This window comes from Panicum hallii, chromosome 7, assembly GCF_002211085.1.
Source record: "Panicum hallii strain FIL2 chromosome 7, PHallii_v3.1, whole genome shotgun sequence".
In the NCBI taxonomy this organism is placed as follows: Eukaryota; Viridiplantae; Streptophyta; class Magnoliopsida; order Poales; family Poaceae; genus Panicum; species Panicum hallii.
Window position 1 is genome coordinate 4,497,334 of NC_038048.1, and position 27,514 is coordinate 4,524,847.

At 47.9% G+C, this 27,514-nt stretch overlaps 1 protein-coding gene across 2 annotated transcripts; it reads left to right on the top strand.

Annotated features, from left to right (window-relative positions):
* The first annotated feature begins 1,470 nt into the window (after positions 1–1,470).
* Positions 1,471–13,788, top strand: LOC112899360 (protein transport protein Sec24-like At3g07100). 2 transcript variants are annotated; one of them, XM_025967797.1, is made up of 13 exons: positions 1,471–1,639; positions 1,775–2,785; positions 2,870–3,008; positions 9,686–9,876; positions 9,979–10,086; positions 10,214–10,417; positions 10,557–10,788; positions 10,879–11,028; positions 11,117–11,273; positions 11,807–11,934; positions 12,028–12,350; positions 12,714–12,899; positions 13,097–13,788. In XM_025967797.1, exons 2-13 carry the CDS (start codon positions 1,787–1,789, stop codon positions 13,322–13,324), a joined length of 3,045 nt encoding a protein of 1,014 aa, XP_025823582.1. In that variant the 5' UTR covers positions 1,471–1,639; positions 1,775–1,786; the 3' UTR covers positions 13,325–13,788. The 2 variants fall into 2 exon arrangements, with proteins under 2 accessions (XP_025823582.1, XP_025823583.1); XM_025967798.1 differs by lacking the exon at positions 1,471–1,639 and having other exon boundaries at positions 1,656–2,785.
* The last annotated feature ends 13,726 nt before the right edge of the window (positions 13,789–27,514 follow it).

Sequence of the window (27,514 nt, forward strand, 5' to 3'; positions counted from 1 at the left end):
GTTTACATAGAGATAGCCAGGATTCGTGTTGTAGTCAGTTAGGATTGGTTAGGAGAAGCAAGTCTCCAGACTATAAATATGTACCCTAAACTACGAATGAAGAAAAATAGAAACAACAATCATTCGCGAACAACTTTCGCCGCATCGCCACCCCTTTTTCAAGGTTTCCTTCGGGTAAGTGCCATGCAGCCCCGATCACGCTTCGCTTGATCGAGGCCGCTTCGCTTGATCGGGGCAGCATCGTCCCTACCTCTTCATCTTTGTGTTCCTCGTACTGAAGCGTTGCTGATGGCGAGTAACACCAGTTATCTTAACATTTGTAGGGATACATCAGCTTTTCATATTATATGTGTGCCTTGTTCATCACCTATAAACGTTTAGCTATCTTTGTACCCGGCTTCGAGCGTAAAGGCAGCACCTTGCTCTGTTTCGACTTGTAGATCCAATCTGTTATGTTTAGTCTTTGTTCATCAAAGATTTAGCTTAATATCCGTATAGTTAGGCCCTTCAAATGAGTTAAATGATCCGGCAGTACGTTTGATGCTTTATATTAATCTAAAGAGGGATTATTCCGGGAATCGGCTTTCTATTGGTTTTTAGACCTCTGTTTAGGTTGCTATTCTGTTATCTTTCGTGTTTGTTAGGCTTAACTACGCGTAGGATGTTCCGGTTATGTGGTGAATGCTTTAACCGTCGTAGATTGAATTAGTTTATTGATTACGGAGCAAGTTTTCATTAATATCAGATATACGCGCTTTGTTTAGATATATATAGATCCGATCTGACACTGGAAGACAATCGGCTCTTTATAGACGATATTGGGGATCACCCGATGAGCTGATCACGGCTCGGACTAATATTTGACCGTGTCTGTGTATGCAGGAAACTAACCGAAATCACTTCTATACCTTCTTGATCAGGTACAAGGTTAGGTAGCACGCCTAGCAACCTAGACGTCAGGTCGTGTGCCGAATCCTGGGCCGTTGATCGAGGGACCGGGGCCCACCAGCAGTTCCGGGAGCCTCCCTGTTTCTCGTATTGCCTGTCGCTGCTCGCCGGTGGATTTTGAGCGACAACAAAGCAAAGGTTAACATGATTTTAAGTCACATCAATCAATCATCTCCTAAGCTATTAGTAGCAAACAACAAAGTCATCCAGATACGTTGGTTGCGTATCAAATTGAGGATGAACTATTTACTATGATATGACATCAGTTTATTAACTTAACGTGTACCGAAATTAGGAGTAAACCAATGTCGATTGCTAAGATCAAGAGAAAAACTAATCAGTATATAATGAAAATCCGTGAAATTTATAACCTGATCTATTCTCGGAGTAGTTTGTACAATGTTCGGAGACTCGTCCCTAGTTTGATCCGGGAACGAAGGAAAAGAGTCCAAACGTTTTTTCGTTGAATTTGATTGAATCTACTAGTTTTGATTGAGGGGGAGGGGGGGCTTGCGACATACGAAGCCGGCACCCGCATACCGGCTTTCTTTCTCTTCTCTCTCGCCTTCTCCCTCGTCGCCTTGTATTTTGTTCGTTTTAACCCTCGCTCGCGTCGCCGCCGCCTCCGCATCCGCCTGCTGCCCCCGCGTCTGCCCCGCCCCTCGGCGCCCTGGTCGCCGCCCCGATCCCGGTACGCCCTCCCACCGAATCTCACCGCCCCCGCCAGATCCGGCCGCGCCGGCGGGATCCGATCGGGGAGCACGCGGATCACGCGCGCAAAAGGGTTCTGATCTCATCTCCCTTCCGCCGCCGCCCGATTCCGCAGGTGTTCGACGCGATGCAGCCGCCTATGGGGAACGAGAGGCCGCCGCCGCCGCCAGGCCGTCCTGTCTCAGCTTTCGTGCCCGGCGCCGCCGTCCCGCCTCCACCGTTTGCCGCCGGTGGCCCGTTCGTCCCGCCGCCACGGCAGGGAGCGCCGCCTCCTCAGCCTGGTGCTGCGGCACCCCCTTTCGGGGCCGCGCAACCCGCGGCAATGGGTGGGTACAGGGGTCCACCGCCGTCCCAGGGTCCCTTTGCTGCCGCGCCACCGCCTCAGCGGCCTTTCACCTCCGCGCCGCCGCCTCAGGGCCCTTTCACCTCCGCGCCGCCGTCTCAGGGACCCTTTGCCTCTGCTCCACCGCCTCAGGGACCCTTCACCTCAGCTCCACCATCTCAGGGCCTCTTCACCTCGGCTCCACCGTCACAGGCCCCCTTCGCTGCTGGACCACCACCTCAGGGCCCCTTTGCTACTTCTGCACCGGCACCTTTTCGGCCCCCACCATCATCGTCCGTTGGGCAGCCACAATCTCCCACGGGAGGTTCTTTGCCTCCACCGAATTATGTGAGGCCGCCACCACTACAGTCGCAAGGGTTTTACCCCGGTGCACAGCCTGTGAACCCTCAATTCCCAATGTCGAGGCCAGCATTTCAACAGCCAGTGCAGACTATGCCACCCCCTCCGATGGGGCCGACTGCCACGTTTGGTAACCAGGCCGCATATCCAAGTGCTGGGCCTCCAGTTGGAGGCACACTACAGAGCTTAGTGGAGGACTTCCAGTCGTTGGCACTGAGTTCAGCGCCAGGGTCGCTTGACCCTGGCATTGATGTAAAAGGGCTGCCAAGGCCATTGGATGGTGATGAGGAGCCAGTTAAGCTTTTGGAGGCATACCCATTGAATTGCCACCCGAGGTACTTCCGGCTAACAACCCATGCGATTCCGGCATCTCAGTCATTGGTCTCCAGGTGGCATTTGCCCCTTGGGGCTGTGGTACACCCTCTTGCAGAATCACCTGATGGGGTAATGAACTATCAAGCTCTTGCGTTGTTTCTACTTTCCAGCAAATGGGCTCTTTTCTTGACATGCTTGTTTCCCAATACTCAGGAGGAAGTGCCAGTTATCAATTTTGGGTCAGCAGGTGTCATCCGTTGTCGAAGATGCAGGACATATATAAATCCTTATGCAACATTTGCAGATGCTGGAAGGAAATGGCGCTGCAATCTTTGCACCTTGCTCAATGATGGTAATATCCTGAACTTCAGCTTGAGTACAATTTTGTGTGTTGTGAAATGGCTGACAAAGACCATACTGGTACACAAATGACTGTTACGTCTGATTACTATTGATTTCAACCAGCCATCATATCATTTTCCAAAAAGGTGTAACTGCTTATGACATTTTGTGGTAACTTTGAATGACGCAGTTTAGATGCATAACTGCTAAGAACCTTTCCTCAATTTCCCTTCTACTATGTTATTCTTGATGTAGTGTGATTAACTAGTGTAGTGTACTACTATCCACTCCAAAATGATAAGGTGTATATTTTTCTCTCTGCTTTCCAATGTATAAGGGGCATGCTGACCTTTTACCTTCTTCTCCCTCACTTATTACCTCCTTGCTCACCTAGATATACTCACTGACTGTTCTCTCATGTCTCCAAGGTGATTAAATTAAATAGGGGCTCCTTGCTTATTTTCTTCTCTATTTCTCTTGGTTTCACACCCTTCTTAGTTCTTGTGCCTATAGAGAACAAGCCCTATAATTTGAAATGGAGGAAGTTAAACTTTGTAAGAGGGAAAAAATATGATGTAGAACTGTTTACATGAAAACTTTACTGTAGGATTGGCAGGTGAAATATTCTGGCCATGCTATAGAGGACGTGCCTTTTTTTAGCAGCATGCAGTAGCCAGAGATGCAAAACTTTTTTTAACCTGAAACACGTGGAAGGGAGAGTGTACTTTTCTCTTTCTTTTAAAGTTCTATTTGCAACTAAATATTCTGTTGCTATTATTCAGATGGTAACAACAGTCATCTATTAATACTACATAAAAGTTCCAGTGAGAAAGAAAAGCAGAAACTGTTTAGGAATTTTGGTAAAATTAAGCTTGGTTTGGTTCCAGTTGATGTATTGTTTCATCAGGAATTGCTATGGCATAAAAGGTCCTTCCAGGGTTTGGGAATTATGAGAAATGAGAAATCTCATCTGTTTATCAGTGCAGTCTTGGATTTTGCTTTATCAGTGCAGTCTTGAGAAATGAGAAATCTCATCTGTTTAGAACACCGTGCTGCACAGCTCGTATTATTTTGTTTCAAGCCTATTAATTATGATGATAATTGGGGTGATCACCTAGCAGCATATTCTTTTCCTATTATTAACTATAATGAGTTAATAGGCACATGCATTCCTGTAACTGTTGATGGCTGGGATAATTTGCTGCTATTAGATATGACAAGTGGCAGGATGTCAAAGAAAGGCTTGACGCTTTGTGCGTTCTATAATGCTAGTCATTATGAGTTTTCTGGATCCAGTGGCTGGGTTTGGGAATAAATATAGCAGGGGCCAGACACAAAATCCAATGAATTCTGCAGAAATTAACTGGTTGTTTTCAAGACAATTCAAACAACAAATCATATAGGTGGAAATTCAAATCAATCTTTGACCGCTGCTTTGATCTTCAGATTGCACCCTGAACTATAAAAACAATTATTTTTCAACCTGAACATTGCAATATAATTCAAATAACGGGACAGCATGGCCTATTGTGGCCACAGGAAGATCCAAACTGTGCTATTCTAGGCCTGCCTTTCTATAGGATTCCTTTATGCTAGCTTATGCTTATCATCATAATGTAGAGCTTGCATCATTGGCTGTGACATCATGTCCATCCTAGCTTGACATGCATTCCACAATGGTGGTAAAAATTGTTCCGGGGAGTCTTGAAATTGAGCTATGAGGTTATAATAGCTTGTATTATAGGTCAATATTTTAGGATGTATTTTGAGATCAAAGGAGCTAGATCATGCATGCTATAGTTGTGGTGTTGCTTCTGTGCAAGAGGTATTTGTTAGAGATAACTGGATTGGAGAGGGAGGAGGAAGCTAACAATGTATATTTCTATATTACACAAGCTTAGATACACATGAGGGGTACATGTCCTTTTATAGGAATTTTAGGTTGGTGCTACAGTACCACCACAATAACCGACATTATGTTTACAGCTAAAGCAAAATCCAAATTTACTACTACTAACAGCTGTCAACAGCTGCCTATAACTTAATGGCTAAGCAAAGTACAAGACTTATCTATCATTCACCCCCTAAGTCTTGACTTCTTTTGGTTTTGCAATCTTGATCATGCCAATTTTGCTGCGCAGCTCTTCAAATTGGATCCTTCCCAATGCCTTGGTTAGGATGTCAGCTAGCTGATCTTTAGTGTTGATGTAGTTTACCCTTGTCTTCCCTTGATCAACACAGTCCCTGATGAAGTGGTACCTTGTGTCGATGTGTTTGCTGCGCTCATGGAAGACAGGATTTTCGCACAGCTCGATTGCTGCTTTGTTGTCCATCTTTAGCTCAAAGGGAGCAGGTTCTTCATCTTGGAGCTCCCCGAGCAGCCTTGATAGCCAAATGCCTTGGCAGGCAGCAGATGTGGCTGCAATGTACTCTGCCTCACATGAGGAGAGTGCCATAACTCGCTGTTTCAGTGAGTACCAGCTGATAGGACAGCTGATGAGGAAGAAGATGCAGCCACTTGTGCTCTTGCAAGTGTCAATGTCGCTGGCCATATCGCTATCAGTGTAGCCGACCAGCTTGGTGTTCTTCTTTCCTTCTCCCTTCCTGTAATGGAGCCCATAGGACAGAGTCCCTGCCAGGTAGCGCAGGATGCGCTTTACAGCAGCAAAGTGCTCTGTTGTTGGAGCTTCCATGAAGCGACTGAGATAGCCCACAGCAAAGCTGATGTCAGGTAGAGTGTGTGTGAGGTAGCGCAGGCTCCCCACAATGCTTCTGCACAGGGATGCATCTGCTGCAGGTGCTGAGCTAACCTTGCTCAGCTTGAACCGTGGCTCCATGGGCACTGTGCAGGTGTTACAACCTTGCATTCCACCGGCAGTGAGGATCTTGGCAGTATAGGCAGACTGAGATAGGGTGATCTTGTCCTTCTCCTGTTTCACTTCAATGCCAAGGTAGAAGGAGAGCAGTCCCAAGTCACTCATCTTGAATTTTGCCTTCATCTCTGCCTTGAACCTTTCAATCTCCCTTGGATTGCTGCCAGTGACGATGAGATCATCCACATAGACCCCAATTAGGAGCCTTTGATCTCTGCAGCCGCGCGTGTAGATGCCATGTTTAGTGGCACACTGCTTGAAGCTGAGTTCCAGCAGGTTGGCATCAAGTTTGATGTTCCACGCGCGTGGTGCTTGGCGCAGGCCATACAAGGCCTTGTCCAGCCGGTAGACAAGGTGCTCATTGCCTTTGATGGTGAAGCCCGGCGGTTGCTCAACGTAGACCTCTTCTCGAAGCTCGCCATTGAGGAAAGCCGACTTGATGTCGAGGTGGTGGAGTGACCAGCCGGCATGTGCAGGTGTGGCGACCAAGAGCCGAACAGACTCAAGTCGGGCCACCGGCGCAAACACTTCGTCGAAGTCGATGCTGGCGCGCTGCACATATCCCTTGGCGACGAGTCGGGCCTTGTGGCGAACAATGTTGCCGGTGGTGTCCTTCACCTTGTAAACCCACCGGAGCCCAATTGGCCGATGCTCGGGTGGGAGTTCAACAAGCCGCCATGTCTTGTTCTCCTCGACCTCCCTGATTTCTTCATTCATAGCTTGCTGCCACTCCACCTTCTTCTCTGCTTCTGCAAAGGATGCAGGTTCCAGTGCTGAAACCATGTGCAGCTCGCCTTGAGCCAGCTCGCGCTCCACCATGCCGGGCAGTGGCGCGTCATCGCCGAGAACATTGTCCAAGCGGCGGAAGCGCACAGGCGTGTCACTATGCTCTGCATCAAGCTGGTCTTCAGCATCGGGTGGTGGTGTGGCGAACTCCACCGGAGCTTGATCTGCAGCAGGTGCTGCAGCTGGCGCTGGTGGTGGTGTGTGAGCTGCTTGCTCTGCACCGCCATCACCCCCATCAGTTTGAGCCGGTGATGCTGCTGCTGGTGGTGTTGGAGCAGCAGGTTCAGGAGCATTGTACACCATGGTGGTTGACTCGATGGTGAACTCCTGGGTCCGCCACTCGCCATCTGCTGCTTCTTCCACCTTGCTCCAGTCCCATCCCCTCTTCTCGTCGAACACCACGTCTCTCGTGATGTGGGCACGCTGGGACATAGGGTTGAACACTGTATGCCTTGGTTCCGGCTTCATAGCCGATGAAGACAACAGCAGTGCTGCGATCTTCCAGCTTGGACTGATGAGGCCGCGTCTTCTTCATGATCGCCAAGCACCCGAAGGTGCGGAGAGAGCTTACGGCCGGCTTCTTGTCGTACCATGCCTCGTATGGCATTCTGCCATTGAGCGCCTTGGTTGGCACCCTGTTCAGGAGGAACACGGCCGTTGACACGGCCTCTCCCCAGAACTTGGCGGGCATGCTCCGTTGCTTGAGCAGGCTGCGCGCTGTCACCACGACGATCTGATTGCACCGCTCCACAATGCCATTCTGCTGCGGCGAGTACGGTGCCGAGTGATGGCGCTGCAGCCCCTTTGCTGAGCAGTAGTCACCGAACTCGAGGGAGGTGAACTCCCCGCCGTAGTCAGTGTGCAGGATCTTCAACGTCCTCCCGCTTTCAAGTTCTGCTGCAGCCTGGAACCTTTTTATGGCTGCTGGTGCGTCGCTCTTCGCCGCCATCAGAAGCAGCCACATGAAGTGGCTGTAGTCATCAACCAGCAGCAAGAAATACTTCTTGCCGCCGAGAGTTGCAGGCGTGACGGGGCCACAGATGTCGCCATGAACCAAGTCGAGGGCGTGCTCGGCGCGGAACTTCGCCTGAGTAGGGAACAACGTTCGCTTCTGCTTGGTCAGGACGCAAGTGTCACAGAACTGATCTGTGTGCTCGATCACCGGAGGTGGAGAAGATGACCATGCCTTGGCCCTCAATGGTCACCAGCGAACCATCGCCAAGGTGGACCGTGCCGGTGATGCTTTGGTCGAGCTCGGAGAAAACATCTTGCCGGCTGGTCATGTGGTTCATTGCGCCCGTATCAAGGTACCACTGATCAGCTTGGCGGTCGCCATCAGTGTTGAGGTTGAGTTGGGCGCACGGCTCCTCCAGGTGGACTTTGAACAGAGCAGAGGTGCTCTGTTTTGGTGAAGTAGCGTCCGCCTCCTCTGTTCTAGAACAGTAGAGCAGAATGCTCTGTTCCTGCGGTGCGCACACCTCCGCCATGAGCAGCGCTGGGCCATCGTCTTCCTCCTCGGCAAGAATGGCCCATTCCCGGCGAGGCTTGCGGCAGTCCTTGGCCCAGTGGCCGTATCTGCCGCAATTGAGGCACCGATTGGACTGCCTCTGATTGCGAGGTGGATCACAAGACGAATTGCGGCGGACCGTCCTATTTCCGCCCGAGCCACCTGGCTTCTTTTGCTTGTGTGGCGGTCGGTGATGGCCGGTGTGGCTGGTCCTGCCGCCTCCTGCAGAAGACCCCTCGCTGGAGTTGCGTTCCTTCCAGCGTGCCTCCCACTGCTCTTCAGTGAGGTACAGCTTGCCTCCGCCTGGGGTTGCTCCACCGAGGAAGAGGTCGTTGCAGGGCGTTCGTCCACCATCTTCAGGCGCCCGGTCACCTCCTCAATGGTGAGCTTGTCGGTGTCGAGCAGCGTCACAATAGACAGGGCTATCTGCGCATACTTGTCAGGGTCGGAGCAGCTTCTCGACGGCGTTCTGTTCCGATACTTGCTCGCCATGAATGGAGAGCGAGCTCATCATCTCGGAGAGGCGTAGGGCGAAGTCGTCGACCTGCTCGCCATCGCGGAAGGAGAGCAGCTCCCAGTTGCGGAGGAGGAGGCACTGTAGGGTCATCTTCCTTGCGTGGTTAGAGCTGACATGGATTGACTTGATCGCCTCCCAAACTTCCTTCGCTGTGCGCTTGTTGGCCAGCGGGCGAATCATCTCCGCCGGTCTTCCTGCCGATCAGCATGGCCAGGCTCCACCGCGTCCCATAGCCCCTTGGCCTCCAGCTTCACCCGCATCAGGAGGCTCCAGTCCTCATAGTTTGTGCGGGTGAGCTGCGGAAATGGGGTGCCGCCGACTTCCTTCACGACGTGCTGGACGACCACCTCTCTGGTCTCTCCGCATTCTGCCACGCCGGTGTGTGGAGAAGGGGAACGGTGGCGATAGGTGCGGAGCCGGCCATCATCAGTTCTGCCTGGAGCTGAAGTCATGGCACCTCACTCACTCAGCAGCAGGACAGGGAAGAGCGCAGCAAGGCAAGGAGCACAGGTCTCTCAGAATTTTGCAGCTCTTACTACCAAATGTTAGAGATAACTGGATTGGAGAGGGAGGAGGAAGCTAACAATGTATATTTCTATATTACACAAGCTTAGATACACAGGAGGGGTACATGTCCTTTTATAGGAATTTTTAGGTCGGTGCTACAGTACCGCTACAATAACCGACATAATGTTTTGCCTGCTGTTTACAGCTAAAGCAAAATCCAAATTTACTACTACTAGCAGCTGTCAACAGCTGCCTATAACTTAATGGCTAAGCAAAGTACAAGACTTATCTATCAGTATTTTGCTTTATTGTGTCCTTCATAATTATAGGAGAAAGGAAAAAGGATTGTAAATGAGTTATTCATCAGACTTAACTATTCTGCATAGAAATAGTGCTGGAAGACAGACTCTTCTTTCATACAATTTTCATTCTGGGCTATACTAGCAAGGTTCTCCCATGAGCTGCTTTATGAAAACTCATGCTTTCTTTTCCTGCAGTTCCTGGAGAGTACTTTTGTGCTCTGGATGCTAGTGGCAGAAGGTATGATACTGATCAAAGACCTGAACTCTCTAAGGGAACAGTAGAGTTTGTTGCTCCGACAGAATATATGGTGCGGCCACCAATGCCACCTTCCTATTTCTTTCTTATCGATGTGTCAGTATCTGCAGTTCGAAGTGGATTGCTTGAGGTATGGTTTTATCTGTTTCTTTATTTTTAATATTTCCGAGTACCATCTTTTTTTTATCCTTAACAACTCACAATATTACTGTCTTATATGCCCTTTTTTTAGGTTGTTGCAAAGACAATCAAATCATGCCTTGATGAACTTCCAGGCTTTCCGCGAACACAGATAGGATTCTTGACCTTCGACAGCACCTTGCATTTTCATAACTTCAAGGCATGCCCTACATCTTAGTTGTTCTTCAACTCAAACTTGCACCTTTTGTTTCGCAATATCTCATTAATTTTGAATTTCGATTCATGTGACACACTGAAATAACCTGTATTTTTCGTTCTTGTATCAGTCTTCTTTGTCACAGCCTCAAATGATGGTTGTTGCTGATTTGGATGATGTTTTTCTGCCATTGCCTGATGACCTCTTGGTTAATTTGGTTGACTCCAGACATGTAGTCGAGTCATTTCTCGATAGCTTGCCAAATATGTTCCATGACAACATAAATGTTGAGTCTGCTCTTGGTCCAGCACTTAAAGCAGCTTTGATGGTTATGGTATGATTCTTATTTCTACTCTATTCATATCATATCTGAATTTGAGAATTACCATTAAAATACATATTTAGTTATTCCTATATACCTTTATTTCCCTATTTTTGCACCAAATTATGACAATTATGACATTCCTTTGTAGAGTCAAATTGGGGGAAAGTTGCTTGTCTTCCAGAGTACATTGCCATCTCTCGGTATTGGTCGTTTGAGACTTCGGGGAGATGATGTTCGTGCATATGGAACGGATAAGGAGCATACTCTGAGGGTACCAGAAGATCCTTTCTACAAACAGATGGCTGCTGAGTTCACGAAAAATCAGATTGCAGTGGACATATTCTCTTTCAGCGAGAAGTACTCTGATATAGCTTCCTTAGGTGAGAATTTGCTTGCAGAATGTCTGTATTAATGTACCTTTGTTTTTTCTGCAGTGCTATATTTCTTATGCTATATATAAAATCTTGTAGGATCTTTGGCAAAATATACTGGTGGTCAGGTGTACCATTATCCATCATTCCAGGCAGCTACACATGGGGACAAACTTAAACATGAGCTTAGTAGAGACCTTACACGAGAGACTGCCTGGGAATCTGTTATGCGTATCAGATGCGGAAAAGGTTCATCCACAGCTAGATTTATCTTCATTTCTTTTTCTCTTTGGTAGTTTATGATTCAACCTAACTCTCACAACATCTATTTTTTTAGGGGTACGGTTCACAACTTATCATGGTCATTTCATGCTAAGATCTACAGACCTGTTAGCCCTTCCAGCCGTTGACTCTGATAAAGCTTTTGCAATGCAACTGTCGCTAGAGGAGACCTTAATGACCACCCAGACTGTATACTTTCAAGTGGCATTGCTGTATCCTTTCCTCTGAGTCTGATTTTATAGTACCATTATTGCTTTACAGGCATTCTTCTGCTCATCCCTTGGTTCTATTGCGAAAAATCATTGTTATAGATGACAGTTTTAACATCACATATCGCTCCTTCAAATTGTCATTAGCAAAAAGCTGTTTGGTAGCAATTAGTTTGGTGATAGTGTAGCGTCTAATTGGAAGTACTATAAAAAACTATGCCAGAGTGCCTAAACTGAAAATGCTAAACAGCCCAAACCCATTTGTTTAGCGAAAAAGTGGTCTACATGGCCGTTTAATCATGCTCAATGGCCTTTTAACACACTTGGTCACCATGTAGCGTTTGCATGTGGTTTCATGAGCCAAAAGGCTGTTTAGGGGAGTAATGATTGTCTGTTGTGCCTGATTTTTTTTGGTATACTCACACAATGTTGTTAGCTGTTTGTTGCACATGGTGCACATACTTTTTGTTCCCTTTTTATGTTTTTAGAATATTATGCATGCATATGATGCTTCTTGTGTCCTTAATCACCATTAGATACACATCTTCCTCCGGTGAAAGGCGTATCAGGGTCCACACAGCAGCTACACCTGTGGTCACTGATCTTAGTGAAATGTATCGTCAAGCAGATACTGGTGCCATTGTCTCATTGTTGGGTAGAATTGGTTAGTAATATATGGATGCCCTTCCTCTTTTAAAATTTCAATATACATGTTATATGGTTATTACACACTTTACTAATTATTACAATCCTGCAGCGGTTGAAAATTCACTGTCTGATAAGCTGGACAGTGTCCGACAGCAATTACAGTTAAAGCTTGTGAGAAGTTTGAAGGAATACCGAAACTTATATGTTGTACAACACCGGATAGGAGGGAGACTGATTTTTCCAGAATCTCTAAGATTTTTGCCATTATACATCCTGGCCATCTGCAAATCTCTTGCCCTCCGTGGAGGTTACGCAGATGTCTCTCTTGATGAACGATGTGCTGCTGGTTTTAGCATGATGATACTGCCTGTAAAAAGGCTGCTCAATTTTGTCTATCCTTCTCTATACAGAGTTGATGAAGTATTAACAATGGTATGTTGTTCCCACAAAGCTGATTTGGATGCTTTTAGCCAGTGTGGTGGTTGTAGATTTGCCATGTCCAAACCACTCAAATCAAATCTGACATGAACAAAAAATGATTTCTAGTGTGGCCACTTGCACAACATCTGTTTAGTCTGTTGAAATCCTAGTTATAATGCTTTTAATTTTAAAATGAAGTTTCGTTGATATTGAAAACGTGATAGAGAACCTTCAGGAATTATAAGCATTATAATTGAGTTATGATATATGTATTTGGTCAGCTATTTTCCTGGTGTATTTGTAGTCAATTCTGTCTTATGTGTGGTTCAAGCAAGTTTACCAAACACTAATCAAAACCATCTTTGAATTTTGCAGGAACCAAATAAGGTCGATACTTCATTGAAGCGGTTGCCATTAACAATGCAGTGTTTACATACAGGAGGTTTGTACCTCCTTGATGATGGCTTCAGTTTTATAGTGTGGTTAGGTAGGATGCTCCCACCTGAACTTGTGAGCAACATTCTTGGAGTCAGTTTGGCAAACTTCCCTGATCTATCAAAGGTACACCTTTCCTACTCTGTAATGATACTGGCTAAAGATTGTACACCTTTGTTCTTTTAAAACAAAATTATTTCAAATTCTTCCGTGTGAACTGTCATTTTTCCCTATAAATGCTCTTGTATGAAAATTTACTGTAGATGTGTAGTATACCACATTATTTTGGTTTGCATGTGCACTAATGTGAGGGTACATTGCAGATTCAGTTGAGAGAATGTGACAATGAGTTCTCAAGAAATTTCATGAAAATACTAAAAAACCTGCGGGAGAAGGATCCTTCTTATCAGCAGCTATGCCGAGTGGTGCGACAGGGTGAACAGCCAAGAGAAGGCTTTCTGATGCTATCTAACCTTGTTGAGGACCAGATGGCTGCGACAAGCAGCTATGTGGATTGGATACTGCAAATTCACCGTCAAACACAAAGCTAATGATGATGAAGGAACAGGAAGCGATGCATGAAATTTTTGCCTTAGTGTAAGCTGCTGCAGAATGTAGATTCAGTTGCTGCCAGTTCCTAATCATTCTCGCAACACCATGGCAGATCTAATTCGCAAGCCAGTGGTCCAGTATGTCTCCTGTAAGCAGCATTTGATTGGCGAACAAAGATTTTACTGTTAATATTTGTCCTTGTGATTATTCTTGCTTTTTTTTTTCCAGAGTGAGAATACAGCTGTTGTATCAGAATAAGTAGGCAACATATACCGTTGGTATATTATACAACTGGGGTCGTATAGTGACCTGTGCGTATCTTAATCTTGTGTTCTTTGCTGTTCAGAATTCTAGTCGGGTTCAATTAATTAGCATTTGGGTTATCAGTTCATTGTGTAAACTCATTTTTGGCTGAGTCTGGTGTAACGGGAGGGCTCACATTTAACCCTTGTACCGTTTTGAACAGCATGATCTTTTAGTGTAGTTTTGGCCACTATTATCTTTTGGTATTTCCTTCCATTGTCTACAAATTTTTCTAATCAGTTTGGAGAATTTGTTTATATCTCTACTACTAAAATTTACCAGAGGGTGACCGTACGTCGTGCGACCGTCTCCCTCTGGTAAATCGATCGTCCTGCCGCTAGCCATGTAAATGCCGGCAGAGGCGATCGTCAAACATGGTTACCCTAAAGCTGGCAGACTGCCAAATTGCTGCTGACTGTGCACGCCGCCGCTGCTGCGCGGGGAAGCTCGCTCGAGCAGGTCACCCCAGGGAAGCTCGCTCCAGCAGGTCGCCCCAGCACTGCCGATGTTGCGCCACCGCCGGTCACCGTCCTCTCACGCTGGCCTCCCGCTCGCGCCACTCTCCCCCTCGCGACTCTAAGTCCCAGCGCCGCCGCCATACAGGTATTCGTCCGAACTAGTGTAAATTCATACATTCGATTGTTAGCATCAAGCTATAGAGAAGCACGGCGTAAATTACTAGCTCCGTGTGCTGCTGGAGGCGACGTGCCAACACATTGATAGCTCCGAAGACAAGAGGCAACCCTGGGCTAGAAGCTACCGGAGCCCGAACGGGCGGGCCGCGACTAGCGTGCACCATGGGGGCTCCCAAGCCGGAGCGGGCGCACAAGGGGGGTGCCGGCCGTCCCACCAGCCAGCCGCAATCGTCAGCAGTCGGGGCTCCAGCGCAGCTCAGAGCTGCATGCTATCCCTGACGCGAAGCCGGCTGGGCGGCAACCACGACTCCCGCAACGTCATCAACACCAGGAACGGCGAGCGCGAGGAGGCGAAACTTGTCAACCCGCGCGCCAGGGAGAACCGTGGCTGATGGTGCGGTGACCCCGACAACGAGCGCAGCCCGAGTCCCGAGCGACGGGGACCGCGGGCGTTCGGGAGTAGCATTTTACTTTCCTTCCATAACTCGGCATGTTCCCGAAATATATGCATGCGCGGATTTCTCTTTCCATAAAGAAGTTTCCATAGCTTGATTGTTGGCACATTCCATGTGCATCACGGTAACAATGGAAAGAACCTTCAATGGCACATTCCTTACCTTATAGCTTGATTGTTGCCACGTTCTATTTGCCATAGCACGCACCTGTGCCTGATCCACCACACGGCGTGCCTGGTCCTGTGCACTGGTGACGCTTGGCGACCACCAGACACGGTGCCTGGCCCTCGCCGCGCCTGATCCTCGCCGTGCGTGGCGCTCGCCGCGCGCTGTTGGCCCCTGCTTCGGACGGCCATCGACCGCGCCTGATCCCGTGCGTGACGCTCGCCGCGTCCGTTGGCCCCTGCTCCGGACGGCCATCGACCGTGACAGTCAATGCTCCTCTCCGATGTTCGCCGCGCCCGACAGCCACGGCTACTGACGGCACTCTTTCCTGACGGCCGCTGCTCCCGATGTCGAAGGCTTCGACATCCACCACAAGCCGCGCCCGACGGCCATGGCTCTTGACGGCCCTTGCTCCCGACCGCGATGCTCCGACGGCCACCGCACATCAACGGCCACGGCTCTTTACGGCCATCGATCCCGATGGCCGCTGCTCGCGACGTCGACTGACGGCCGCTTCTCTGACGGCCACCTCACACCGCGCCCAACGGCCACTGCTTCGATGGTAACCACATGCCGCGCCCTACGGCCACGGCACCGGATGGCCACCACGCTTGACAGCCACTGTTCTCGTCGTCCGCCACGCTGAACAGCAGATCAGACGGCTGACACGCCACTCCAGGTGCCGTCTGTCTCTCCATCACGGTACGCCGAGGTACGTAGTTTGATGCTACGTGAAATATCATTCGTTTGTGTGAATTAATATCTAATTTATTTAATATGTTTCTAGTTAAATAAATTCAACAGCTCGTAGTAGGAAAAAATGGATGGTCGTTCCCCACTTGGAGATATTATGAATACATGCAAAAATCATAATAAACGAGCAAGCCATGATAAGTCATCCATATAATGGTAACAAGTATTGTATTTTTCTTATTGTACTGTTACTGTACTTTGTATATCTTGTATCATCAACTTAATGTGATTCCGTTGAAGAAAATAATGATTTGATGGAGGCGAAACGCCAAAGGGCAAGGGAAAAGTATGCGGCCATGCCGGCTGATAAAAAAGCTGAGTTGAAAACTACCATCAGAAAAATGCTGAGAGAGAGAAGCTGTTAGCATGGTTGTGGAGACGCCAGGTAAAATTTGATACTTACCGCTGCAAATTTTAGTGTATATATATATATGCTGTGGCAGAACCGCTTGAATTATTCCGGCTCAAGTGCGTATGTCAGGCGATATTAATTCAACGCACTTCAGACGGAACAATCCATTGGTCTGTCGGGTATCCGCCCGATGCAACCACGGTTCAATAGGATTGAAGCAGGTTTACCTCGCACGAAGGCGAGTTTACAGTCGCACAACAGCTCATCAACTTTTAATTCACAGAGTAATAAATATTATTACAAACCAGTTCAAACTTAAAGTAATAAACAAATATTCTTTAAAACGATAAGCTAAACATGCTTGTCAAGTGCTCAGCGGAAGAGAAATTAACACGCGACTACACACGTCGCGAAGGTTAACACCATGCTCAGCCCAAGGCCTGGTGTCACTCAGGAGGGTCACTTCTAGCCGGGGACGGATCCCACTCCACGGACCAGCCAAACGGAACAGAAGTTGGCCATGCGGAACTATCCGTGGGGTTCTCGAAGGTTATACCTGAAAATTTACTAGCAAGACTGAGTATGCTAATACTCAGCAAGACTTAACCGCTTTATGGTATACTTAGCCATGTAACTAGACTCATGAAGGCTTGAAACGGTTCTAAGTTTAATTTTCAGCGGAAAAGCAACAAAGAATACGAACTAACTCTTCATATTTTAGCTATCAGGTTCTAGTTTCATTAATCATTCTAGGTATGGTTTCAATCCTCGTGATCCAATTGATTTGCTACCTTTACCACCTTCTGAAATTGTGAACTTAGATGCTACACAATGTTCTGAATTTATTTTTAAGTTGCATGAAACTACTAAGTTGCAAATTGAAAAATAAATGAAAAGTATCGAATTGCTGCTAGTAAAGAAAGGAAGGAGGTAAAATTGGAACCCGGTGATTTGGCGTGGGTTCATTTGAGAAAAGATAGGTTTCCGGATTTGCGAAAGTCCAAGCTCATGCCACGTGCTGCTGGACCTTTTAAGATTCTTGAGAAGATAAATGACAATGCATATAAACTTGAGTTGTCTCTCGAGTTTGGGGTTAGTCCCACATTTAGCATTTTAGATTTGAAGCCATACATGGGTGAGGAAGATGAGCTTGAGTTGAGGATGACTCCAATTTAAGAGGGGGAGGATGATGAGGACTTCTCTCCTTTGCATATAATGCAAGGACCGATCAGTAGAGCACGTGCGCGACAGTTGGATCTCTAGAAACAATAGAAAGGACCAGCAAGATCTTGGAGAAGGACAAGGAGTCAAGGAGGAGGAGTTAGGACGTCCACACTAAGGAGGAGTCCATGTCCAACTCAACTTTGACTCCACCTCGGATTTCAGAACCTGACTTCACCAAAATTGATACCCTGGCCACATAAGGAGTCGGATTTGGACATTCTACATATGGTTGGAACCAGAATTTCATAGAGCTTCCAATGGAACTGGTCCCACCTCAAATTCCTTCTGAGTCGACGGGAATCGTTGACACAAGTGGGCGTCCAGAATCTGTCAGGTTGCTGTGTCACCATTTGTTGGGCCATTGGCCCGTGTACCGTGTTCGAGTCCGTTAGGGTTGCATCCAGGGGACTTGCATGCCCCTAACTCTCTTTTATTCAGTAGCCATCACCACTTTCGGGTTTGGGTTTTGCTTAGATTCAATCTGCCATCAAACAGTATTGCCGTTCATCGGTTTGTGAGACTCCATCTTATAATCAAGTCTGTTTGATTGCATCTCCTGTTCTTGCTTGTGTTCTTGATTGCACTTGTAGGGATAAGCCTTCGTGGCGAGGTCATTCCTGTGACACAGGTGATAACCAACAGAGCAGTGGTGTAGTGATTGTGAGGTTTCATTTGTTCGGAGCCTTGGATCATCAACGTCGAGTTCTCCACCAATCAAGTTTACCGTACCTCTCGGAAGATCGGGACACATTCTCCTATCAGCTGGTCGTACGGGGATTTCAGAATAATACAATTGATGCTGAGATTGTTAATGGGCAGTATGCAGTGTTGGTGTTTTACCGCCTTCCCACCGAGGGGTATACCCGAGGTGGTGAGTTTTAGGTAGGGTGACGCCGAGATCAGGAACTCGAAGGTGCAAGCAACATAAGGTTTAGAAAGGTTCGGGCCGCGATGTGCGTAATACTCTACATCCTTTTTGGTGGTTTGTATTGCCTTGGGTGTTGATGTATTTTGAGGGGGTTCCTACCCGCCCTTATATATCCGGGAGGACAGGGTTACATGAATCCTAGTCTGACACTGGCCTAGGAATCATACTCGAGTACAACTTGAGTAGCTTCCTTCTGTATCGGCTAGTCCTACTTCGCATGTGAGTAGAATACAACACAGATAAGGTATAGGACATGTCCTATCTCTTATTCCCGTATGAACTACATTATGTACACAGTCCCGTAGTCCCGGGTCTGACAAGCCCCTGAGCTCTTTGTAGCTGAGTACTGCAGGCTCCTCGAGTACTTCCGAAGTAGTCTTCAACTTCTTTTGAAGCTCCGTCTTGAAGTTCTTCTTTGAATACTTCCTTGGCTGCATCAAAGCTATGAGGTGCTCATACCCCGAATTACTTCTTTGGTATGGTGTGCGATGGAAAATCGCACTCCATATGGAGTAGCCCCCCGAGCCTTAGGTTGAATCGAAGAACCAGGCTGAGGGTCACATTAGTCTTGAATCTTCCTTGCTTACTCTTCAAATATATTCGAGAAATAAGTAGTCGATGCCATGTATCCCACAGCCCCCGAGCCTTGAATCTAAATCTCTCAGGTTTGGAAAAAAGGATCCAATGGTCGTGGCATGCAGTGAAAACATATTCCCTTGAAAAATAATTGGTGTGATGGCACAGATGACGGAAGTTAGATTTAGAATTCGAAAAACCCCTATTTTCGAGACAATTAACCCTAAAAATATGGTTACTCGAATAATTTATCTAAAAATCCACCAAATGACCCCTCATCTTTCGAATATTCCCTATGACGACTCTTCAACTTCGGAACAGTAAATCTGTATCCGGCCGCTGGTTATTTAACCCCGTGGTAACTTAGGGTAAAATCCATGCTTCCAATCTGCAATCCGCCGAGAAATTTCCAAATCCCCAATCAGATCCGTGCTCCTCCTTCACACCCTTTGACAAGCCCCAAGCTAGCCGAAGCTCTCCGCCCCTTCTCTGCAGCCCCTGAGCGCATACGAGTAAAGCAACTCATGGCAAACAGATCTAGAATGGCGCCCAAGAGATCCAACGAGAAAGATGGGAAGGGGAAGGAATCACAGCCGCCTTCTGAGGAGTGGACTTATAGTAAGTGCTCCAATAATGCGTCCTAAATCTTGTTTCTGAGGGTTTGCTTCAGGAGAAAAATCTCGTCAACTGGTGCCCCTCTTTCCGCAAATCACTTCCCATGGAGAATGTAGACGAAATCATCTCATTCTATCACTTCTCTGAACGGGGTTTGGCTCTCCCCACCTACTCCTTCTTCTGTGGCCTTCTTTATTTCTACGGGCTTGAACTCCATCACCTCAACCCGAACTCGATCTGCCACATTGCTATTTTTATCCACTTTTGTGAAGCTTTTCTTGGAATTGAACCCCATTAGGATCTTTTCCTCTATCTCTTCCGTGTAAAACCGCAACCTACCTCCAAAAATCCATCCATTGTAGGGGCGCCGGCATCCAGCTTAGGCAACAGGCCGGTGACAAATATCTTTCCTACAAATTCCCCTCCAACATCCCTGGATGGAAAAACCATTTGTTTTACATCAGAAACCATGCTCCCCAACTCCCTGAAAGGACGGGTAAGCCCCCGGTCCTACGGCCGGAGTGGAACACCGAGCTCGCCAAGGGGGACATGGACCAGGTTGATGAGTTGCTAGCGCTCATAGTAGCCCATAAAGAAATGGGGGTGACCGGCGCATCTGTAATGATGTCTTTCTTCAAATGCTGAATCCAACCCATCCAGCAACGCCACACGCTAGGCTTCGAGTACATGGGTGCTGAAGACCCATCTCGGACGTGCGCAGAGGAATTGACAGATGATGCCGCGCTCATCCGGGTCAAGTGGGTGCTGCTGGATGTCAACACGGTGCCCTATGTCTCAAAGTTGTTCTCCGCACAAAATCCTCCAGAGCCGGTAAGGTTTTGACTACTTGGAATAATTTCTGTTGCTCTGGAACTTCCGTTGACTGAGAATTCTCTGCAGGGACACACAGCATTGTACCAGAGTTATCTGCCATAGGCCAACATCCCCTGACCATACCACCTTCTTCCCAGCGCCGTAGCTGAAGCAAAAAAGGACTCACTCGTCTGATGACCTGCCAAGCGGCGATACAACCGAGAGCGAGATCTCTCTAGCAGAGAAGGTGGCTGAAGGGAAGGCGAACAAGAACAACTCCCCCGGATCATTCATGGAGTTGGTAGAAGCCTTGCCATTGGTCCCTCGGGGTCATCGGGTGGTACGCAAGGGTAAAGCGAACGTAGTTGAATCCACCAGGTATGGGACCGCCGTCTTGTAGAATTATCAAGTCTTGTGGTTGTTGGATTCTTTCTTTGTCTGTGTTGCAGTCCTTCTTCTTCTCCTCCCAATCTCAAGCGCCAAAAGGTAGTCGAGACCGCATTTGCTGGGAATGATGTGCTAGCAGGTGATTCTGCAGAAACTGCTGGGACGGACCCGTCGACTACTTCTGCAGGGGTCGTGACCATTGCCGTGGCGGGTACCTCACCGGGGCATCCCGCGCCCTCTGCTGGTGTGACCCCGCCACCGGCAATGAGTACCGTGGTTGTAAAACCATGGGCACTGAGAGTGAAGAGGTCCAGCATAAAGAAATCCTCTCTATAAGTGCAGCTCCTTGCTCATAATATACCTTCTGCTCTTTCGACTTGTTTGATGATATATTTGATTCTGCTTTGTTAGGATGCCGTCTGCTTTGGGGTTGGACGAGCTAGAGCCTATCTCAGCTACTCCAGACCCCGAGCTGCCAGCCCCCAGGGATGAGGACGCGACGCTACCCGACTCACCACCTCGCAAGCCCCAGCAACTCGAATCCAGCGCTGGTGGTGGTGAACAAGTCGAGGCCACCAATGCCACTCCTGCGGATGGCACAGGTAAGTGTCTGACCCCCTGCGGCTAACTGCTTAGATCGCAGGCTTCATGTATTGAACGCTTTTTTGACTTGCAGGTGCCCCGCAGCCATCAACTGAAGAGGCTGCGGGTACTTCTGGCAGCCCTGGAGTGCTGTTCATGTCTGGGAGAGGATTCAAGAACATCATCACCAAAGATCTGTTGGATGATCCTCTCCACACGGTTGGCAACATGCGGTATTTCCAGAAGATCTCCAAGGAGATGTTCAAGTTTACCCTGGTAAGGCATGACTGCTCTTCTGCCATTATGCTTTGTCGAGTTGTTTTGTCTTCTCAATCTTCCCCTTTGTACGGGATGTGGCCAAACACTCTCAAGAAAAATCTGAGAAGCTAAAAGCAGTCGAGAGTGACCTCCAGGAGCTCCAAGCGAAGGATCGATGCATCAAAGAAGAACTCTGAAAGAACATCTATCTTCTCAAGGATCTTGATAAGCTGAAGCAGGAGCGGACATGGGAAACATGGTTGCTCAAGAATGACATCCGAAATCTTGAGAAGTCTAACTCCGAGCTCCAAGAACAGTTCAAGGAACAGAAAAAAGCGCATCAAGGCAAGTCCCTTCCTTGCTCGAGTATTTTCTCTAGCATTTGGTCTTATGTTCTGAAACATTGTCTTCACCACAGAGGTTAAGAAACTCTTAACTTATAAAGAAGAGTTACTTACTGACGTGAAGAATATGCTGTATCACCGTACAGATGATGTCGAGAAGCTGTAGAAGGTGATCGCCGATACTGAGCAGCAGTTCGTCGAGTGCCTTCAGCAGATCAAGACGCTAGGCGAAGAGAAGGAACAATGCCAAAAAGAGTTGGAGGACCTAAGGGTGGCCGCCCAACAGCTGGTTGAAGTGGTGGATCCACAGGATAACGGTGCAGCAAACGGACGATCCCTGCTGGATCGACTTCGCGGAGCTCCGCAGAAAGTCCTGAGCTTCATTGCCGAGGGCCCCACCACATATGTTAACCACGCCTTAGGTCTTGTGAAGTCATTTTGGCCCAAGGCCTGACTAGAAGTACTCGCACAGGGTGTAGCTGCGGATTGCTCTGAAGAGCAGTTCAACGAGTACCTTCTAGAGGCCAGGCCTATAGCCGAAAAAATAGTAGAGAGTATAGAACAGGATTGAGCTATTGTAAAGTACTCGTCTCCTTGTAATATATCTGTCAATGCTGTCTTTACTATCATTGCCTTGTGATATCAGGATTGCCATCCACGTTCATAGGCTAAGTAGTAGACACTACCCCGGTTACAGCGACCCGGGGAGTAGTTGATATAGCTCCTCAAGTGAGCCCATCAAACAAGTTAGATAGAATCCGATCGAGCGGATCTAACCTGTTTGGAAAAATGCGATCACCATTGCAACGACTATCATGCTCGTAGCAAGTAGTCGATACTACCCTGAGGGCAGCGACTCTGGGAGTAGTTGAAATAGCTCCTCAAGTGAGCCCGTCAAACAAGTTAGATTGAGTCCGATCGAGCGGATCTAGCCTATTTGGAAAAACGCGATCACCATCGCAACGACTATCATGCTCGTAGCAAGTAGTCGATACTACCCCGGGTGCAGCGACCCTGGGAGTAGTCGATATAGCTCCTCAAGTGAGCCCGTAAAACAAGTTAGATTGAGTCTGATCGAGCGGATCTAGCCTGTTTGGAAAAACCTGATCATCATCGCAACGACAGCTATGCTCATGGCAAGAAGTCAATTTATATAAAACTTGAACATGGCTATAGCCTCCGAATTTTAATAGAAAATTTACATTCCTGATTCTGTGGCAAGTGGCCTCCAAATTGAATCGGAAAGAAACTGCCTTAGCGCTCGAAGAACAGCTATCATTGCATGTCTTCTTATGGGTAAAACTTGCGTAGGTTCTGTACGTTCCAGGAATTTGGGACGTCTTGGCCCTCGGGGTATTGCAGTCGATGAGACCTTGGTCTTGTAATCTGCTTGACAACGAACGGTCCTTCCCACCTCAAATTGAGCTTGTGTAAGCCTGACTCGTCTTGGATGCGGTGAAGGACCAACTCGCCTATACTGAACGACCGTTCTCTGACATTGCGGTTGTGATATCATCGGATCCTCAATAGGTATCGTGCTGACTGAACAAGAGCAGTGCAGTGAGCCTCTTCGACTGAGTCGAGCTCTAGCTACCTTGCTTCGTCCGCCTCGCCTTCATTGTACATTTCAACCCTTGGGGATTTCCACATGATGTCAGTCGGTAAAATTGTTCGGAGCCGTAGACAAGAAAGAACAGTGTTTGTCCTATGGCTTTGGATGGCTGACTCCTGAGCCCCCAGAAGATATGTGGCAACTCGTGTATCCACTTTTCACCTTGCTTGCTGTTTTCATCATAGAGTCTTTTCTTGAGACCCTCGATTATCATGCCGTTCGCCCTCTCGACTTGACCATTAGATCTTGGGTGTGCAACGGAGACGTATTTGACTTTGATGCACGCATTTTCATAGAACTCCCAGAACTACTTAGCTGTGAAATTTGATCCCATGTATGTGATGATGGTATTCGGGAAGCCGAAGTGATGCAGGATGTCGGAGACGAAATCAACGACTCTGTCAAGTGTGAGCTTGGTTATCAGCTTGTAGCCGATCCACTTGGTAAACTTGTTGATTGCTACCAATACGTGGGTGAAACCACCTGGCGCCGTTGTAAATGGCCCAATCATATCAAGGCTCCAACAGGCAAACGGCCAGGATGGCGGTATGGTGATAAGATTGTGGGCTGGGACATGAGATTGCTTTCCAAAGAATTGGCAGCTTTGGCATTTTCGCACCAGGTCCTCAGCATCTGACACTGCGGTGAGCCACCAAAAACCAGCTCTGTATGCTTCCCAACTAGCATTCTTCAAGCTGCGTGGTTGCTGCATACGCCCTCATGTATCCCCCGCAGTATGTCATAGCCGTCTTCTCTCGTGATGCATTTCATGAGTACACCAGATCGTGCGCCACGCCGGTAGAGTTTATTGTTCACTAGGACAAAACCTTTGCTTCTGCGCATGACACGAGCTGCCGCTGCGCTTTTTGCATCCATCCCCACTGGTAGTCTTTGGTCCCGGATGAAGTCGATGTAAGTTTCTCTCCAGTCCTCCCTGAGCATCATAACCTCCTGATCGGGCTTCTGAAGACCCGTATCGGTGGTTACCTGAGGTGAGGACTTGATGGATGGTTGCTTCAGCTCCTGGATGAAAACTCCCACTGGGACTTGTGCATGGGTGGATCCCAGCTTGGATAGTATATCTGCACCGACATTGTGTTCCCGTAACACATGATGGACCCCCAGTCCAAAAAATCTATTTTCCAACTTGCGCACTTCTTGTATGTAGGTGTCCATTGTCTCCTTGTTGCAGTCCCACTCTTTGTTGACTTGCTGAATGACCAAAAGTGAATCGCTGTATACAAATAGTTGCTTGATGCCTAGTGATATCGCCAAATGTAGCCCGTGAAGCAAGGCTTCATACTCAGCTTCGTTATTGGATACCTCCCAAAGGATCTGGAGGACATACTTCAGTTGTTCGCCTTTCGGGGAGATATAGGACTCCAGCAACCTCCGCCATTGAGCTTAAGAGATCCATCGAAATACATGGTCCAGTGCTCTGGCTTGTCGACTGGAGTTGGGATTTGATTCTCTCTCCACTCGGCCATAAAATCGACTAGAGCTTGAGACTTAATTGCAGTGCGTGGCTTGAAATTGTTTGACAAAGCCCCCACTTCCACTTCCCACTTTGATATACGTCCCGTGGCATCTTGATTGTGTAGAATATCCGCCAACAGAAAATCCGTAATCACAGTGATCTTGTACTCATCGAAGTAATGGTGTAGCTTTCTTGATGTGATCAATATTGCATATAGAAGTTTCTGAACTGTCAGGTATCATACCTTAGATTCGGAGAGTACCTCACTGACGAAGTACACGGGCCTCTGCACTCCAAATGCATGGCCCTCCTCGCTGCGCTCGATGACGATGGCACTGCTGATGACATGAGTTATCGCCGCAATATAAAGTAGTAGATCTTCTCCGGCAGTGGTGATGTGAGGAACGGGGGTGACTGTAGGTGTTATTTCAGATCCTGCAGGGCCCGCTCGGCCTCTTCCATCCACTGGAACTTGTCTTGGGTAGTCCTCTCTCCCCGAGTCGGGAGATGAACCTGTTCAGGGCTGCCATACATCCTGTTAGTTTCTGCACATCCTTGATTGTGGCTGGAGTCTTCATGTCAGTGATGGCTGTGACCTTCATAGGATTGGCTTCAATTCCCCGGTTGCTGACAATGAACCCGAGCAATTTCCCTGATGGTACTCCGAATATGCACTTTGTTGGGTTGAGCTTCCATCGGAACCTTCGTAAGCTGTTGAACGTTTCTTCAAAGTTCATGATCAGGTCCTCGGGATTCCTGGTCTTGATGACCACATCATCCACGTAGGTCTCAACATTCCGATGCAGCTGATCGGTAAAGCACATTTGAATTGCGTGTTGATAGGTTGCACCTGCGTTTTTCAACCCAAAAGACATAGTTTTGTAGGCATATGTCCCGAACGGGGTGATAAACACGGTCTTTATTTGATCTTCCTCCTTGAACGTGATCTGGTGGTTCCCCGAATAGTAGTCAAGGAAACAGAGGAGTACGCAACCCACCGTCGAGTCGACAACTTGATCAATGCGCAGTAGCCCAAAGTGGTCCTTTGGGCAATGCATTCATTGTTCTTTTTCTTTACAAGGACAGGATTAGCTACCCACTCTGGATGGATTACTTCTTTAATGAAGCCAGCCGCGAGGAGTTTAGCAATTCCCCTTTTGATTGCCTCTCGTTTGTCTTGAGCAAACATGCGAAGGTGTTGCTTTTTGGGCACAACTTGTGCGTGTACATTTAGGCTATGCTCGATCAGTTCCCTAGTCACCCCTGGCATATCCGCTGGTTTCCACACGAATATGTCTCGGTTAGCCCGAAGGAAACTGACGAGCGTGATTTCCTATTTCTCACCTAAGCCTGCACCGATGACAACGGTCTTAGATGAGTCGCCCTCCTGGAGCTGGATTGTCTTGAGGGCCACGTTGCCGGTCGACTGGATGCTCGACTTGCTTGCTTTCCTCGTCGGGATTTCCAGCCCAGCTTGGGAGAGTTGTTGTGTGGTCGCGAGTACTTCTCCTGAAGCATCTGTGAAGCGTCCCCCCATCAGGGAAGACTTAAAAGTGTTGATTTATCAGTCCCAGGAGGCTGATAACACTTTTATTACATCAGATGGTACATCACCGTACAACTCTACGTGGTAATGGGCAGTGAAGCGCCACTATCGCGAGGATTACAACTAAAACCCACACTACTACACTAGCTACGAAAAGAGGATCATCAGAGTCTTGCGCCATGCGGAGCTCCAACGGTGGCCTTAACCACAGGCAAGACTGAGTGCAGGACGAAACCCTACTCGATGTCTTCGGGGACGTAGTCTGGGTCTTCCACTGTAAAAGTAAGAATGGGGTGAGTACGAATGTACTCAGCAAGTCCAATCACACCCACGGAGGGGGTATAACAGAATTTAATGCACAGGATAATCCAAGGATAAGGTTATGGTTCATTTGCGGAAACTCGATTATATGCAGGGGTTCGTTTTAAAAGCATTTTCAAAACAAGTTTTCCAGTACCAAGGAGCACACAGTGTTGACCCACACGGATCCAAGTTTTAAACTGCTACCGGACTCCCCGTCCGCCGTAGCACACGGCACCACTGCCGGACACTTTCCAAACAACTCACACCAGCCCACCCATTCCCGGAGAGAAATACTAGTTATGTGACCACACCGTAACTTGCCCAATACCGTGGGCACGGCTATTCGAATAGATTTTTATCTCTGCAGAGGTGTGCAACTTTACCCAGAGGTGGGGTACCACAGCACGAACACCTTAGTGCCGGTGCAGATCCCATCAAAGCCCTTACCCACCTTAGCTAGACCTGGCTAGCCACCACGGGATCTATCAAGGGGTCATTCGACCTTTCACCGAGGTTTAACCGGGGCATAAGTCACACAGAGCTTATCCCGTCTTCTTGATCAGCCGTTGCTCCCAGCTCTCCTGATGGCTATCAGACTAACTAGTGGGGTTAGGCTAAGCCGTTGCCCATACAACGGTCAAGTGGTTTGCACGACAGGAAGCTAGGTGAGATGACACATCAACTCGGTCCTTAGGGGTGACAAGATGGATATCTCCCTTCCTTGTTCAACCACACAGGTACGAGCACACCACGGCAATTCACACCGAAATGCCATCCATCTCGTCTGACTCATCTTTCAAAACCACATTTTATCCCTTCCCACACGCACACACTTTCTTTATAAAACCAGGTGGTCAAAGT

What these genes read in the sequence shown, in the direction of transcription:
- LOC112899360 (XM_025967797.1), top strand. Translation starts at nt 1,787, where the DNA reads ATGCAGCCGCCTATGGGGAACGAGAGGCCGCCGCCGCCGCCAGGCCGT. An exon ending in CTCATTGTTGGGTAGAATTG is followed by an intron (nt 11,935 to 12,027) that starts GTTAGTAATATA and finishes ACAATCCTGCAG; the next exon opens with CGGTTGAAAATTCACTGTCT. An exon ending in ACTTCCCTGATCTATCAAAG is followed by an intron (nt 12,900 to 13,096) that starts GTACACCTTTCC and finishes GGTACATTGCAG; the next exon opens with ATTCAGTTGAGAGAATGTGA.